General features: G+C 35.7%; 1 protein-coding gene across 1 annotated transcript; it reads right to left on the bottom strand.

Moving 5' to 3' along the window:
* Positions 1 to 2,661: 2,661 nt before the first annotated feature.
* Positions 2,662 to 11,872, bottom strand: LOC105129182 (WD repeat-containing protein 44-like). Its single transcript, XM_011031139.1, has 7 exons — positions 9,737 to 11,872; positions 7,087 to 7,177; positions 6,586 to 6,743; positions 6,460 to 6,511; positions 6,289 to 6,371; positions 6,007 to 6,100; positions 2,662 to 3,618 (listed from the first exon to the last, which is right to left on the bottom strand). The coding sequence occupies exons 1-7, from the start codon at positions 11,486 to 11,488 to the stop codon at positions 3,032 to 3,034; spliced, it is 2,817 nt and encodes a 938-aa protein (XP_011029441.1). The 5' UTR covers positions 11,489 to 11,872; the 3' UTR covers positions 2,662 to 3,031.
* Positions 11,873 to 11,982: the final 110 nt, after the last annotated feature.

The raw sequence follows: 11,982 nt of genomic DNA, 5'->3' as shown, positions 1-11,982 counted from the left end.
TTTTTTTATTAAATTATACCTGATTTAATATATTTAATTTTAAACTGTAAGAGATATGTATCATTAGTCACGTATATATTAAGTTGAGTTTGGAGCTTGATACCAAACGTTTGTTTTTTATAATTAACTTCAGCCACGTGGCAACACTTGTTTTTTATAATTAGCTTTAAACGTGGAAACAACAACGTAAACAACCACAAAACAAACAAACGAGTTCTTTTGACAAAGCTAAGACCAGGATGCGGTAACTTTTGGGATGTGATCTTACCAGCTGTTTGGAACAAACATAGGACTAACTAAAGCATAGGATTAACTAACGAAAAGATCATATAGTGAAGCCGATCTGCTACAATGTACATGTATAAATTAGACCAATGGATAGAAATAGGCACGTCTATACTGTCATTTGATTCTGAAACAGAAACATACTCCTGAGAAGTCCCTTCCAGAGTGCCAATAACTGAAGAACCAAAAATGGGATAGAACCTGTAAGACTTTACTTGACCATTCAAGAATATGAAAGAATTTCATTTTAATTGGATGGGGGTGTGGGGACGCCACTTGCAGTAATGGCCCTGACTCCTAAGTGGAGACTTAAATGGGTTTGGTTCTTTCAAGACACAGTGGACTTCCACAGAATTGATTTTGATTTGATTCACGTCAATGATCCATCTCTCCTTCACTTGCGACTGCTAGCTCTCTTCTCTCAGCTAATCCACCAGTATGAGTTGATGGATGGTCAACGGTTGCCTGTGTTTTTCATATGGTAGCTTTCATAATTTTAATTTGAAATTTTTTTTTACAAAAATCATATCTAATTAAGTTAAGGCTTGTTTAATATTTATATATATTTAATTAAAAATATAGTTAAAATTAAAATTAAATAAAAAATAATTTAATATGTTTGGTTAAAAATGTTTTTGAAAATAAGATTATAAAATAATTTTAAAAAATATATAATAATATTGATAGTTTTTAATTTAAATATTATACAGTTAATTATTGCTATTAATCATGAAATAAATAATATTTTTTATAAAATATTTTTTATTATTCAATTAAATTATCTATAATTCTATTACGTATGAAATACATCCGACAAGAACTACAATTTTCATGGTTTTTTAAATGTGATATATCAGTTAAAATATAAAATAGGATTAAAATTAAAATTGTTATTAAATTCTGTAAATACTATATTATCAATAAAATACAATTAAAAATAAAAATAAAAATTTAATTTTTTTTATTAAATTATACCTGATTTAATATATTTAATTTTAAACTGTAAGAGATATGTATCATTAGTCACGTATATATTAAGTTGAGTTTGGAGCTTGATACCAAACGTTTGTTTTTTATAATTAACTTCAGCCACGTGGCAACACTTGTTTTTTATAATTAGCTTTAAACGTGGAAACAACAACGTAAACAACCACAAAACAAACAAACGAGTTCTTTTGACAAAGCTAAGACCAGGATGCGGTAACTTTTGGGATGTGATCTTACCAGCTGTTTGGAACAAACATAGGACTAACTAAAGCATAGGATTAACTAACGAAAAGATCATATAGTGAAGCCGATCTGCTACAATGTACATGTATAAATTAGACCAATGGATAGAAATAGGCACGTCTATACTGTCATTTGATTCTGAAACAGAAACATACTCCTGAGAAGTCCCTTCCAGAGTGCCAATAACTGAAGAACCAAAAATGGGATAGAACCTGTAAGACTTTACTTGACCATTCAAGAATATGAAAGAATTTCATTTTAATTGAGTAAGATTTTTCCATGCTCATAGCTCTACAATTCCCGACTCGCCAGAAACGTCGGTTTCTAAATTCACGGTGTATTTTTTTTCCTCTTTTTGTTGTTTAACAAATCTATATTCTTCTCAATGCTTGATAGTTTTTAATTTAAATATTATACAGTTAATTATTGCTATTAATCATGAAATAAATAATATTTTTTATAAAATATTTTTTATTATTCAATTAAATTATCTATAATTCTATTACGTATGAAATACATCCGACAAGAACTACAATTTTCATGGTTTTTTAAATGTGATATATCAGTTAAAATATAAAATAGGATTAAAATTAAAATTGTTATTAAATTCTGTAAATACTATATTATCAATAAAATACAATTAAAAATAAAAATAAAAATTTAATTTTTTTATTAAATTATACCTGATTTAATATATTTAATTTTAAACTGTAAGAGATATGTATCATTAGTCACGTATATATTAAGTTGAGTTTGGAGCTTGATACCAAACGTTTGTTTTTTATAATTAACTTCAGCCACGTGGCAACACTTGTTTTTTATAATTAGCTTTAAACGTGGAAACAACAACGTAAACAACCACAAAACAAACAAACGAGTTCTTTTGACAAAGCTAAGACCAGGATGCGGTAACTTTTGGGATGTGATCTTACCAGCTGTTTGGAACAAACATAGGACTAACTAAAGCATAGGATTAACTAACGAAAAGATCATATAGTGAAGCCGATCTGCTACAATGTACATGTATAAATTAGACCAATGGATAGAAATAGGCACGTCTATACTGTCATTTGATTCTGAAACAGAAACATACTCCTGAGAAGTCCCTTCCAGAGTGCCAATAACTGAAGAACCAAAAATGGGATAGAACCTGTAAGACTTTACTTGACCATTCAAGAATATGAAAGAATTTCATTTTAATTGAGTAAGATTTTTCCATGCTCATAGCTCTACAATTCCCGACTCGCCAGAAACGTCGGTTTCTAAATTCACGGTGTATTTTTTTTCCTCTTTTTGTTGTTTAACAAATCTATATTCTTCTCAATGCTCATCAGAATGCCTATCCATTTGCACTCAACATCGGATGAGCTGAAGCAAAAGGGAAGAAGAATTGGAACTCGCTAATATTACACATCTCACCAAATATCTTTGTACACATTTTAGCCAATGAGGAAAATGGACTGTACTGGTTTGCCAACTCATTCACTCCCTGCTCGGAGGCTGCCATTTCAACCCCTTAAATTCGAACTGGCAATCCGAAATTTTGGAAAGTTCTGATTTCCCCTCGAAGGCTGGCAGGTACAATCACCATACCATAGGCAGACACATTTTGGCTTAACCCACTGGAGATATCCACACTGGCATGATGGCTCCTTGTTGCTAAATCAAGCTTTTCCTCCGGCCATGTTGCTGATATTCTGTCAAAAAAGTAACCATTGGTTGCACTAGAAATAATTCCATTCATGGGACTATTGGTGCACCCAGTTAAAGATTGTGAACCCTCATTACTTGCTTCCTCAACAGGAGTAGGAGGGTGATTGACAATGGAAACTTCATCAAGATGGTTATCAAGGCCATTCTGTTCTCCTGATAAAGTATCTTGTAGTCCCCAAGTGTCTGCCATGCCAGGCCATGGGATGGCCACTGATACATCTTGACAAAGGAAATGCTCATATGAGCGTGTGATATTAACACCTTTGTTTCTGCCAAGTCGGGAATCAGCATGCTTCCACACATAAACATGTGAGTCCTCACTAGCAGAGACCACGTATTTTCCATTTGTTGTGAGGGATGCTGCGATTTGGCTGTTGGTGTTACGAAACCCTATCACAGAAACAACATGCACTGTCAAATATCTAATTTTCAGAGGATAAGCATTAAAATGGAGTCAGAGAAAACCTTTCAACTTTTGATGATTGAAACAACCATTGAAGCAGCTGAAGAGATCAGTTCTTATACTTTCAAGATCTACACTATCAAGTTATTTTACTGGAAGATTGTCACCTTCAAAGTTGAAGAGATGGTACTTATAGCCTAGAAATCTAAAACAAGATCATGCACTGTTGTCAAAACCTCAAAATAGATATTTTCATTAATGCTACTATATTCAAAATGTTATCACATACACTTGGTTTCATACCTTGAATAGAAAGTCTTAGGCTTTAGAACATGGGTTTCAAGTTTCAACAGTTCAAATTTACAAAAGAACAAATAAGCTACACGGAATCAGTTGTTTTTATCTTTAAAAAAAAAAGAGGGTGCGATCAGCATTTCCTAAACTGTCTTATTCGTATGTAGACTCCTACCTCATTCTACACCAATTTGGGTGGGTTTAACATTACATGATTCGATTTTTCACCATTGCTTGTCACCAATAATCCTACACATGCTCGACTTTATCTTGGCTTGGATTCTCTGTTACTACCTCGTACAAAATAAACTATATGATTGATTCCCATTGACTCTTGTGCTAGAGCAAACTTGTTTTTTTTTTTTTTTCCTTACTGACCACCACAATATCCACTTTATTGACACCGGATTACAAGCATGTTACTAGGATAGAGGAAGGAATGGGAGATGAATCCTATAATCCAGGGTGCACTTGAAAAATCCATGCAAATTTTCAGGTGTTTCAAAGACTCGTGTAGACAAATCTACTATATATATTCAAGAAGATTATGATCTGAAAGTAATTCATCCTCTTTTCACCAATACAGGATCAACGTGTTTATTTGTCACAGCATTAACTGTCTGTATTCAAGCAATGGACAGGCCAAAATATTTGAGACATTATGAAAACTTGCGCTAGAATTTAGCATAACTTAGAAGATCTTTGCATTACCACAGCAAGACTGTCATACAGAAATTCTCCTCTAACATCCAGAATAACCCAAAATTTAAACTTATCCAGCATGCATAAGCTGGAACATATATACTGCATACGGCATATGCGATATGAAGGGGCAACATAAACTTCACGCAGTTTTCAAAACAAGCCTCACTATCTTAAAACTAGAATCAGAGATATTTAACAACGTAACCAAGCCTTTGACTACGATGTCAGAAGCTATTGGATATGCACAAAAAGAAAGGAGAAGCTTACTGTTATGGAATATTAAATAAACATGATTGAGTTCTAGTCCTCTTAATTTTCCATTAAAATATTTGTATATCTCCATTCAAAAAAAGGCTCAAAAGAGAACCCATGGAATTTGGGATTCAGTGCTTCAGGGCAGCATTTTAAAAGGCAAGTGTAGGGGGAGGGTTTGTACATCTCATGAGGCATAAGCCTTGAGAATTAACACACACACAACACATGTAAATAGATATCATATCAAATATACAAAAGTTCATCGAGTATAAATGTAAAAGGATATATAAAGAAAGTCCAGGAGCAATTTATGTTACTAACTGAATCAAAGAAAATATTGGTAAATGAAAAAAAATGCTTACAATTCAACATTCCATCTAATAAAGGTTGTCAACAAATGTTCTTCCTTTTCTTGTAATGAAAATGATATGCACAATTGACTCAAAAAGATAAACCAAAGGAAGGCATGATTAAAAAAAAATTAAAAAAGAAAAAGATATACGATATATACATATAATAGAATCACTTAACCAACACAGAAGTAGCAACCATTTTCACTCGATCATGAAAAGCCAAATGTACCAACTGAAAATCACAAGCATCCAAGAGTTTGGCGCATCATGCCAACAAGCATAAAGCATGGGTTCCCAAGGTAACATGCACATGAGAAATTTCACTCAAAAGTTAAGATTTAATTCAGAAGGAAACCACTGTGCCTCAAGGCATGCCCTGAAACAGAGTTTGAGAAGTTTGTGAAGGTTTCGATGTGGTTTGGCTTTGTGAAGGTTTTGATGTGGTTTGGCACCAAGAAAACATTTATTTCAGCACCGATGAGTGAAAAAAAACTGATGGTATCTCTTAAGTCCCACTAATTGGCAATGTGTGAGGTTGTAGTAATGGTAGCTGTTTTCTAAATCTACAAATCAAAGACTTGATGGGCTAGGATTTGCTAATTCACAGAGCCAAAATTCTTGGCTCAAATTATTTTTCATTGCCTACTTCTTTTGGTAACTATCAACTTAATAATCCAAGTTAGGTTTCAAGTGAAATTTTCGTGCATGATTGTCATTACAATTTGGCTAGAAAAGATCAGAAGAGAAATGATAAGCCCACATTCTTACCTTTGAACTTTTGAACCAGATCAAAGCCATCAATGACTCGAATTCGAGAATCTGCTGATGTGATTAGCACTTCTGATGAACTTCCAGGGGCAAACTGTATATAAAATCGATCAGAGAATGGAAAGTGACATAAAAGATGCGGTTGCTAAAAATGCACAGCAGGATGTGACTTGTGCTAGGAAAAAAAGTGGCACAACAAGAAATTACATATTTTTCTTTCAAATATAAACTAAACGCATTATCTCTGGAGTTATATACATCATACTATTGCCATCAAATTACCTGGAATCCAGTGATTTTTTTTAGATGAGCTTTCTTCTTCTTATTCTGCAGATTAATTTGACATTTTTGTTGCAACTTATTCTCTGAGAAGCAAAGACAAACAACAAAAGAATAATTAGCTGTCAGTGAGTATGTGAAAGTTGAGAATGGTGAGTAAGAATCAAATTGTACCAGATGTGTTGTATAAATGACAGCTTCCCTTGTATGAACCAACAAGTGCACCCTTCAGAAAACCATAAAAATTTGTTAAGCAAAGAAGTTTTGCCTATTATATACAGAAGGCAAACAAAAGCCTACCTGACCATCTGGAGTATAGCAAGCAGCAGTGACCATCTCATGCAGATCATTCCAATCAACAACTTGACGATCAGGAATACTCCAAATGCGAACCTTTGCATCTAAGGACCCACTAATGAAGTATCTATCATCAACAGGATTAAACTGGATGCATGTTACTGCACCATGGAAATCCATACAATAATGCAATTAGCAAAGTTAAAGGAAAGAAGAGAAGGAAAAAAAAAATTACTAGTTTTGACCATCTTGTAAAAGAAAATGTTTAGCCAATCGACAAAAGTCACATTAAATGTTGAGAAAATGTAGAATTTTGACATTGAGCTAGTGAATCAGGGTTTTCCAAATGCAGTAAAGTGTGAACTTCTATCTTCCATGTTTATCACAGATGAGGTCTTCTCTTGAAAAGGAAGGCCAATTATATCAGTAGCTTTATAATTGGCAGGTCATAAAGTTATAAACTACACAGATAAGATTTAAAAAGCAAGGCAGAAAATACTTTACCATAATCACTGTGAGAAAAGACTTTCAAACAAGTTTTGCTAGACATGTGCCACAGTCGCACTGTTTTGTCCATAGAAGAAGAAAGCAGGTGCTGGGAAAAGAAAAAAACTGAATTTTGTTAGGATATGCAAGGATAGACAGTTTTATAATTCTTAAAGAGGGCGCTTAAGCATGCATCCCTGTTTCAGAATAGAGCAAAATATGCTAAAATAGCATACATACAAAAAATCCTTCTGAAATACTATCAAGGTGGGGTTAAATCCTAGAACTTCTTATCATCTCCCACAACAAAATTTGTGGTGAAAACACTGCTTGACAGAACAAACTCCAACAATCCTCTTGCAGCCAATGAAATCTAGACTACTTTAACTAGAATATAAAGGGATCAAAGGAGGTTGTGGAAATTAAAATAATGAAGGAAAAAGTGGCATTATCAGAAAACTAAAAATAAGATAAAAAATTGAGATGAGATTAGAATAGGCAGATCACAGCATCAGAAAACAAGGAATCTTCTTTACCAACTTGAAATGCAGTCCAAAAGTCATGAATTTCTACTGTAGTGAAAAGTATCATAAATTTCATACAGAAGACTGGATTAATTTTCTATTCCCAAACTTTCTGCTCAGTTGCATCCAATAACAAGGAATCATAAGAATTTTACCAGCTTGAAATGCTGTCCAAAAGCCATGAATTTCTACTGTGGTGAAAAATATCACAAATTCCATCCAAAAGACTGGATTAGTTTTCTATACCCAAAATTTCTGCTCAGTTTCCCTTCATCCTACTTAAAAAACTTGAACAGTGATGGAAACGATAACAAAGTATTTGGTCATTTCTCATGAAATTTCATTACAATACATTTCAGATCCTATGACTAGAAGCTGGTAGCAGGGGCAGGACCATATGGTAGTAGTTTCCCCTGGAAAAAGCACAACGATGAAAAAAGTTTTCTTGACGCATTGAATTTCCTTCCAGTTGAACCAGTGCTAATGATGACAAAAATAATAACAAAGAATTCGCACATTTCTCATGAAATTTCATTACTGTACATTTTATGCACTGCACATTTCACATGCTGAAAAGTCATGCTGTCAATCACATGAAAGTGCAACCCACCGTGATAACTACCCATAGGCCCCACATTTATGTGAGGGAGGAAAGCTATAATGGAAGAACCTAATAATCTCTCATATACCAGTGTAGTATATTCCTTTGGGAAAAACATAAGGATGAAAAAAAAGCTCAATGCATCCAATTTCCTTCCAATTGAACCAGTGAGGAAAGCAAAATGTTTCTGCAGTTTTCTAAACTCCAAATGTCCCTCAGCAACTTAACATTTCATTTCCAAATTAATCATGCCATGCTATAGAATCCATCAAGGTTTTTTACTCTAATATTTGTGGAAATAAGTGATGACCGGCCATTTCTTCGGAAAAGTATTGAATCACTGAATGCTTGAAACCGGTGCCAGTGCCATAAGAAAAGGAAATGTGAAGAAGAGATTGATAAGAAATACATATCCAGCTTAAGATTACTAGCAGAACAGAACCTTAACCTTCCCATTATGCAATGTCAAAAGGATCTCCCCTTCCAGCCAGTTAACATCTCAGCCATCATCTTAATTAATGCAAGACCGACCAATTAGCCCAATTACAGAGACTTTGAGAGCAAACTCTCTCATAACATAAATGATGATCATCCATATCAGTCTCAAAATAGCTGTCCAGGTAAGAAAAATAAAAGAGCATGTTGAATAATGCTCATGGAAACTCAATTACAATCTTGCCTACCACTTGGTCAATGGATTTAACCAGAAATCAATAGCTGTTAGATAATATTCAAGCCCAGGAAATCCTTTAGATAACCTTCAAGGCACATGCAGTGCCACTTTCACCTACTCGACAGATTTCACCACTAAACTATAAAAAAAATCCCTCACTGGTTCCAGCATCCAACCTATGCCTCAAATCAGAGATGAGTAATTCTCAGGCTAGAACTATAAAGTTACTCTACTTTTCTAATCCAATCTGAGTTTCCAGGCTTGTTATTTAAGACCAACAGGGGAACATGAATTCAGGTACATATAGGACTGCTGACTGGTTTTATAACCATGCTCTGTGCCATGTTTGATCTATTTGCCTCAATTAATCATTCTCACACGGACAAAAACAGTTTCAATAAAAGCTGCAATTTAGATCATATGTACTCTAAACAGTCCAACAAGACCACTGTTGAAATACTGAGAAACCAAATCAGATACAAGTGAGATAAAGATACAGCAAAAGGAGTGCCATAACTTCTAAACTGGCAAGTGGTTAAAACTCTTTCTGGTTTAGCATTCTATCGAGGCAGATAAAAAAATGTCTTCTTAAAATAATACCCGAAAGTGAAAAAGAAATTGGAGAGAACAGTATGTCCTATGCAATGGAGAAAAGCTTTTAAATTGCTCAATGCAACAAGAGAGGAATTACTTTAACCACGTCATAGCAAAATGGCATGTGATCACTAAATCAGTTTGCATTCACACTTCTAAAGGGAGAGAAAATTGAAACGTCAAACATCAATACTTGGAACTTTAAAATCATGAATGCGTGCAGCTTTTAAAACAAAAATAGTAAGCATAGAATAACAGAGTTGTAAACCAACTAACCTGAGACTTGGACCATGAAAGGTCAAGCACGTCATCAAGATGTCCTTGGAATGAACAAATGGGTTTATCCGTGAGAGAAAACACTGTCTCTGGCACGAAGATGTGGTCCAAGCTCAGAGATTTTCTGCTTATAGATGACCTCCCTCTCCTATTCTTCTCCAGATGACTATCCACAAGTGGTGACAGCAGATTAGGTTCTGGAGATCCATTTGCAATTAACAACAAATTTAAGCTCCAATCATCTGGTTTCTCCATCAACAACTCTCCTTTCCTCTCTGACTGCTTAACCTGCCAAATGTGAATTACACAATCCTCACCTGCACTTGCTAGATACCTCCCATCCAAACTGAACTTGATACTCCAAATAGACCCATTATGAGCCTGTATCTCCTGACTCTTATAAAGTGCACTCAACTCTTTAAACGACCTTCCATATTGTCTCACCCTCACTCTCTCTGGTCCATGAAATGACACATCCTGGCTATCATCCGTAGCAGAACTTGACCTCCTCCCTCCCTTCTCCGATCCAGTATCCCTCTCATCACTACTTCTCCTCTCCTTATGCCTTGTCACACTATTCGCCACACTCTTTATACTCCCAAACCAACTACCCTTCTTTTTAAACTTTGTAACCCCACCTCCAATTCCTCCATTAGCATTGGAATCAAGATTTCCTCTCGTCCCATCCTCCACGTTTTGCCTCCTCATCAATTCTTTCACGATGGGCGAATGCCCAACAGACATTTCGAACTCCTCCATTGTCAATTGCCTCCCGGTCCCAACTTCCTTCAACTTATTCCACATCCCATCCTCTCTTATCTCGTTAACAACAAACTCTTTCCCGTTATCAAGATTCTTAATAGTACAAACCTCCACCACTCCCTCAGCCGCCACTGCCCCATTCGCATCCGCCGACCCACTGCATTCCAACTCCTCCGCGAACTCCACAGAACTCCCAACTGACAAGCTCCCATTAAAATTCTCATTAGAATTTGCGGAGTTACTACAATGTTGTTTCCCAGAAGGCGGCTTATTCGGCGAAACAACAACATTAACACTACCACTACTACTGCCATCTTTCGGAGAAACCCCATTTTTGCTTTTGCTTTTGCTTTTTTCACCACAACCAACAACACCAAATCCATTATTGCTGAGCTTGCTGTTGTTAATATTATTATTAGTATTACTATTATAATTACTGTCATCACTATTTACATTAATTGAATCTTGCAAAAGAATGGAAGAAGGCGAACAATAAACAGAAGACGAAGAACAACACGAATTAAAATCGTTATCATGATCTACAGAACGACCACCACCACCGTCTGATTTCGATCGGTGGATAGCAGAAGAACAACTGGAAACCGAACCACTCAGTTTTTCTGCAATCAAACGATCCGATGAGACAGAGCGGTTAAAGTAAAAATCACCGTGGGTAGTTTCGGGTTTGGAGCGGGAAAGAGAGGGGTCGGAGCTGAGACCCATGGTGTGAAGAAGGCGCTGGCGGCGTTCGGAGATGGATTCGGGTTGAGAGATCCAGACATCGTAATTACTGACATGAAGTTTGCTGTTAAGACGAGGGGAATTGCAACGGGTCTGGTCAGGATCGGAGTCGGAGTTGGAAGTAGAACAAGAAGAGGAAGCAATGCGATCCAATGACTCGTAAAAATGCTCTTCTTCTTCTTCTTCTACTACTACTACTTGTTCTTCTTCACCGTCGTTTTTGTCAGTAGTGGTGTCGTTTCTGCTCATTTTTTGATCGGTTTATGAGGAGGGGTCATTGCTGAGAGAGTGTCGAGAGGGCATATCATGCATATGTATGGAAAAGAAACAACAGCCCTAAATGGGTTTCCAAGAAAGAAACGGTTTTTTTGGGGAGTGGGTTTGAGGGGGTGCGTGTGAATGACTTGTGGGTGGTGGAATGGATAAAGGGAGGACGATCCGATGAGAGAAAACAGTTGGGAACGAAGCCCTATGTGGTGGGATGGGAGGGAGGGGAGAGGTGTTGGCGATGCTTTTTTTGTGCGTTGTGTTTGTGTTTGGGCTGGGAGAGAGATTTTGGAGACTGTAAGAAAAGGTTTCTGCTCTGGACTTCCTTTTTTTTTTTATTTGGTGTGGTTTTGGTGTTGAAGATTAAAAAAATTAAATTAAATGGAAAAGATGGAGGTTAGTTGTCATGTTGAGGTTGTGCGTCCATATGCTTTGATTATTTGCCGTGAGGAATTTTTAGATTGACTTTTTTTTTC

The sequence above is a fragment of the Populus euphratica genome, unplaced genomic scaffold (genome assembly GCF_000495115.2).
Source record: "Populus euphratica unplaced genomic scaffold, PopEup_1.0 scaffold86.1, whole genome shotgun sequence".
Classification (NCBI taxonomy): Eukaryota; Viridiplantae; Streptophyta; class Magnoliopsida; order Malpighiales; family Salicaceae; genus Populus; species Populus euphratica.
This window is presented reverse-complemented; position numbering and strand designations above follow the sequence as displayed.